This window comes from Culex quinquefasciatus, chromosome 3, assembly GCF_015732765.1.
Source record: "Culex quinquefasciatus strain JHB chromosome 3, VPISU_Cqui_1.0_pri_paternal, whole genome shotgun sequence".
Classification (NCBI taxonomy): Eukaryota; Metazoa; Arthropoda; class Insecta; order Diptera; family Culicidae; genus Culex; species Culex quinquefasciatus.
Genome location: NC_051863.1, coordinates 125,535,763 through 125,541,319, shown reverse-complemented (window position 1 = coordinate 125,541,319; position 5,557 = coordinate 125,535,763). Strand labels below are relative to the sequence as shown.

The 5,557-nt window shown below is 40.6% G+C and overlaps 2 protein-coding genes across 2 annotated transcripts; one reads left to right on the top strand and one right to left on the bottom strand.

Moving 5' to 3' along the window:
- Positions 1-791: 791 nt before the first annotated feature.
- Positions 792-1,089, top strand: LOC6039878. The gene has a single exon (XM_001849326.2). It carries the CDS (start codon positions 839-841, stop codon positions 1,013-1,015), a length of 177 nt encoding a protein of 58 aa, XP_001849378.2. The 5' UTR covers positions 792-838; the 3' UTR covers positions 1,016-1,089.
- Positions 1,090-5,102: 4,013 nt separating this feature from the next.
- Positions 5,103-5,557, bottom strand: LOC119769881 (bromodomain testis-specific protein-like). The gene has a single exon (XM_038263664.1). It carries the CDS (start codon positions 5,513-5,515, stop codon positions 5,186-5,188), a length of 330 nt encoding a protein of 109 aa, XP_038119592.1. The 5' UTR covers positions 5,516-5,557; the 3' UTR covers positions 5,103-5,185.

The window sequence follows — 5,557 nt, the reverse complement described above, 5'->3', positions numbered from 1 at the left end:
CTCCACCGTCTCAGGAGCCACCTTGGTTGCTTTCTGCGGCTCGAGGTCGATCCTTCGGTTTTCCGTCCGAAACTGCGCCCGGCAGCGGAGGGAACTCCGCCGGCGTGAACGCCGGAACTGCTGGACTCTGCTTCTCCGCCTTCCTTGCCGGCGGTTTCGGTTTCGATGCCTGCTGGCGCCTTCGGATGAAGTCCGCACGCTTGAGGCAACTGCGGTCCGTATATACGGAGTTTCGTCCACGGTGGATTTTTCCTTCCGCTTGATGATATGCACCTCCAGCGCGTCCAGCTTGAGATCCCTCTTCAGCAGGTTTCAGTTCATCAGGCAAACCACGAAGAACCACCCGATAATTTCGTTCGCTCCGTCGTTCGTGGGTGGCCCCCACAAAGTTTGAGCCAAATCAAAAAATACAAATAAAATTCATAACCGGTTTGGATAGAGAATTGTTCTGATCAAAAATCGTTATTTTGATATTTTGGCCCAATTCTGATGATAGATTCTGATTCAGAGGGCATTTACAACAACCCGTTTGAATCAAACCTCCAGAACAAAACAAGTGTTCAGAAAATCCATTATCCACTTAATTTTGCGATCTGGACCATTGTGCACTGGTCACAATGCAATGAATCAGAAGACTTGACTGGCTATTATTTGTACTAAGGTAGTTTGCAATACTGTATATTTATTTCTAGAACTTGCAGCATGCCAACTACCATGTTTCTTCAAGTGCAACTCTCCGTCAATATCAAGACACTTTTCTATAAATGCAGATGTATCGTTTTCCTAGTCAGTATTATATTAGTAGCAGAATCAGTTCAAAGATATCGGAAGCAATTTGATGAAGCTCTTCATCATCGTTACTGTACTGGTCGCCCTGATGGCGCTTGCTTTGGCCGGACCCCATCCGGACCGTCGTCATGGACCAATGCCGGAATCCCAAGACGAGGGCCCAGCCCCACCGGATCCAAGTGGACCACCTGACACCGTAACGGCGCAAGGGTTTGCGGGAAGATAGGTAAAAAAACAGTTCAATTCAGTTGAAGAACATTTCAAATGGTGACGATGAATAAAGATTAAATTTATAACGCAGTTTTTTGTCTTTACTTAAAAAAGATTTTTCTTCTGATAGATAGCTCAAAATGATTAATTTGATTCAAATTTGATTCTCTTCATCATAAACCTGAAAAAGGCAACATTTATGGACGACTCCAAACTATTAAAAAAAACATTTAACGAACATCGTTCCACAATCTTTCAATCACGTGTTGTCTAGCTCGAAAGTCCGATGTGTTCCAGATTTCGCTAAACACTCCATTACATAACCTATCGCGTCCTGCTGTGAACAACTGTCCGAGAGATGGCTAGTTTTATTTTCCTGTTCCCAAATTAGAGAGACCCCCTACACGTGGTCCGTTCTACCAAGTCAGCTGGATTGGGTTTGCTATTGCCAAAAACCCAGATTTAGATCATATCTCACTCATATGGAGTGATTCTGGGCGTCTTCCAAGAAGTTGTCGGACTAGTTTCCGACGAAAATTGGTGGCCAATTCGCGCGCTTCCCATCTATGGTTGAGCAAAACTGGGCGGACGATTGATGAGCGTGTTGGCAAAAACTGATGGATCTTTTCGATCGGAAGACTTCATCAGCTGGATTTGGTGGCAATTTTGGGGAATTAAGATGTTGAAAGTTAGCGTGATAATTGTTGCAATTTTGGTGAATTATCGTAAGGTAGAATACATCTTAGCATTTTAAAAGGAAATTTATCTCATATTTGATTTGAAATTGACGGAAATCATTTGAAAAATTGAAGCTGATCGTTCTGAGCATGAGCATGAGCATGGTTGACTGCCAATGAGCTGCTACTCCGTTATTGACAGATCAGCTGAAGTTAAACAATGAATCAAATATGATCAGTGGGAGCCAACCATCCGTTCACCGTTTAACCTCTGAAGATCCCTACTTTATTAGTCAATACCGGCGCCCTCTCAAGAAGCCTGCAGTTCAACGAAAGGGAGGAATGTTAGTCCGATAGTTGAAGTTGCAGACTCATCAAGCATACAGTTTTTCGCTATATAGGGGAAATTCTCGTATCTTTGGCAGGTTAAGCTCTCGCTCCTAACTCCATCCAATTTGCTGATTTTCACTATTTAAACAACTCATTTTGCAAAACTTTTGGTAGAAACTTGCTTGCTCACTTCTTATTGAGCTATTTATTACTCGATTTCAGTTGAAAACGCTTTTATTTAGCTTTAATTGCATGTCAAAGTTCTGACCTGCCAACATTAGAGGCACGCTGGAATTAGATGCTGTTCCCCTACCTGTTGATACCGCTTGAGACCGTTGAATCCACAGCATCTCCTTCAAGCATCACGTGATTAATATTTATTTTGGGTTAGTAGGATAAGGTATTGGCTTTTCGATGCCTCTGGAGCTACGACGCTATGGGGAGGACTTTCATAACAGACCCGTCGGCGAGCCTTCCGAGCAACGATGCTATGGGAAGGTCTTTCTGGTTAGCACACAAACAAACAGTTATTTTGCTCCACTATTAACTCGACGATCAAAATTGTCAGTGCGTCTTTCGATCATTATATAAAAATGACTTTTTCACCGCAAAAAAATAAACCTTATTCGAAAAATTTAAACACAATCCACCCGACGCCGTGCCTTCCGATCAAGATGATATAGGAAGGGCTTTGAAAATCACTAAACAATAAATTAAGACACACACAATCCAAGACACACAAAAAAAATCACTTTTCACTCCGAATATTTTTTACACATACGAACAGCGACACAAAAGCACACACAAAAATTAACCTGAATAATCACGACTTCGCGTCCCCACTTCCAGCGCACCAATAAAAAATGTAGGAGGTCCTACATGTACAAAAGGGAAAAGGGATACCTTAAAACTAACTTATAAACTATATAAAGAGCGGATCAATGCAGCTGAAGACTGCAATGATTTTTGTCGAAATGCATCAATTATCTTATTGGACATAACATCCAAAGTGTCAGGGAGGAAGTTTCAGAATCATTTTCAGAATTTTGTTCAGAATCCTCTGAAGTTTTTTCTTCCTGGTTAAGCAACAGCTTGTCCAGATCGGCACAGCATAAAGCATGGCAGGTTTGAAAATTTGTTTATAAATTAACAGTTTATTCTTGAGACAAAGTTCAGAATTCCTGTTTATAAGTGGATACAAACATTTAATATATTTGTTACATTTAACCTGGATACTTTCAATGTGATCCTTGTAAGTATGGTTTTTGTCAAAAGCAAGTCCAAGATATTTCACTTGATCCTCCCACTTTAAATTTACCTCATTCATCTATATAATGTGATGACTTTTTGATTTAAGAAAATCAGCCCTTGGTTTGTGAGGGAAAATAATAAGTTGAGTTTTTGCAGCATTTGGAGTAATTTTCCATTCTTTCAAATAAGAATTGAAAATATCCAAGCTTTTTTGTAATCTTTTTGTGATGACACGAAGGCTTCTACCTTTGGCGGAGATGCTTGTATCATCAGCAAAGAGTGATTTCTGACATCCTGGGGGCAAATCAGGCAAGTCAGAAATAAAAATATTGTATAAAATTGGACCCAAAATGCTTCCTTCAGGGACGCCGGCACGTACAGGTAGTTGATCAGATTTGCTGTTCTGATAACATACCTGCAGAGTACGATCCGTCAAATAATTTTGAATAATTTTCATGAACTTTTCAATTTCGCAATCAAACCTTTATGCCAAACACTAAAAAAAATCAAATTATTCGCTCTACAGCATTGCCTTGGCGTTCTCGATTGCGAGATTCCTACTCGAAAACTAGGTGTCCGAAGGCTTGATTGTTGAGGCAATTGCAAACCTCTTTTTACACCTAAGCTTCCATCCACCCCGGGATTCGAACTGACGACCTTTGGATTGTGAGTCCAACTGCCTACCAGCGAATCCAGCGAGACAGGACCCAGGGAGACGACTCCTACACCTGGACTGAGCTAACGACCTAACCTTTTGGTTAGTCCGGGGCCAACATTTACTTCCCGTCCGACGGAAGGCGTGATCAGACAAATCTCGTCTCGAAAAATGCCACCGAGACCGTCTGGGATCGAACCCAGGCCGACTGGGTGAGAGGCAATCACGCTTACCCCTACACCACGGTTCCCGGCCAAACACTGTCAAATGCTTTTTCTATGTCTAGAAGAGCAGCGCTAGTAGAATAGCCCTCAGATTTGTTGCTTCGAATTAAATTTGAAACTCTCAACAACTGATGAGTAGTTGAATGCCCAAGGCGAAATCCAAACTGCTCATCAGCGAAAATTGAATTTTCAGTAATGTGCGTCATCATTCTATTAAGAATTATTCTTTCGAATAATTTACTAATAAATGAAAGCAAACTAATGGGCCGATAGCTTGAGGCTTCAGCAGGATTTTTATCCGGTTTCAAAATCGGAACTACTTTGGCATTTTTCCAACTACTGGGAAAATATGCCAAATCAAAACATTTGTTGCAAATTTTTACCAAGCTACTTAAAGTTGCTTCAGGTAATTTTTTAATTAAAATGTAAAAAATGCCATCCTCACCAGGGGCTTTCATATTTTTAAATTTTTTGATAATAGATTTTATTTCATTCAGATCCGTATCAAATACTTCATCTGTTGTAAATTCTTGTTCAACAATATTCTGAAATTCTATTGAAGCTGATCGTTCTATATAAAAAGTCAATGCTATAATTTTTGAATTTTCGATTCATCATTTTTCATATTTTTTACAATTATTTTACCAATTTTAAATTTAATAATTCAAACCATCAAACCATAATTCTGTTCTTCTGTTCTTCTGTTCATCTGTTCTTCTGTTCTTCTGCTCTTCTGTTCTTCTGTTCTTCTGTTCTTCTGTTCTTCTGTTCTTCTGTTCTTCTGTTCTTCTGTTCTTCTGTTCTTCTGTTCTTCTGTTCTACTGTTTTACTGTTCTTTAATTACTTTATTCATTTGTTTGTCTTTTCAGGATTAATTTCTCAATGCTCTCCATTTTTTTTTTTGAGAAATTGGTCTCTTAAAAATCTGAATTAATCTTGGTTTAAATAAAAATATAACAACCAAACTCAAATGCCAAATTTAACTATTTATTTGCTCAAACCGGTCAATTCCTGTATTCCGTTGTAACTCATCCTCGAATCGAAACGATTCAATTTCCGGATGTTGAGTTCGAGCTACTTCCGTCAGTAGAGTTAGAGCTGGAAGAGCCCGAAGACGAGGAGTTCGATGAGCCAGCATTGCTGGTAGAGTTTGACCCTGAACCACTTCCGGCAATGGCGTCCTTGATGGCAGCAGTGATCAGCTCTCTCAGATGGTTCCAGATCTCCGTGGCGTTAATCGGTTGCGGTGGTGGTGGTGATGGTGGTCCTCCATGTCCTGGCTGGTGATGACCGGGACCATGCGGTCCCCAACGGATGCCTTCGACCATAACGAGTACGGCCACGATGGCGAAGATGATGGTAACGGCGAAAAGTTTCATTCTGTTGATTTCCTCAAGTGGACTGCACTGGGTAGAAGGTGA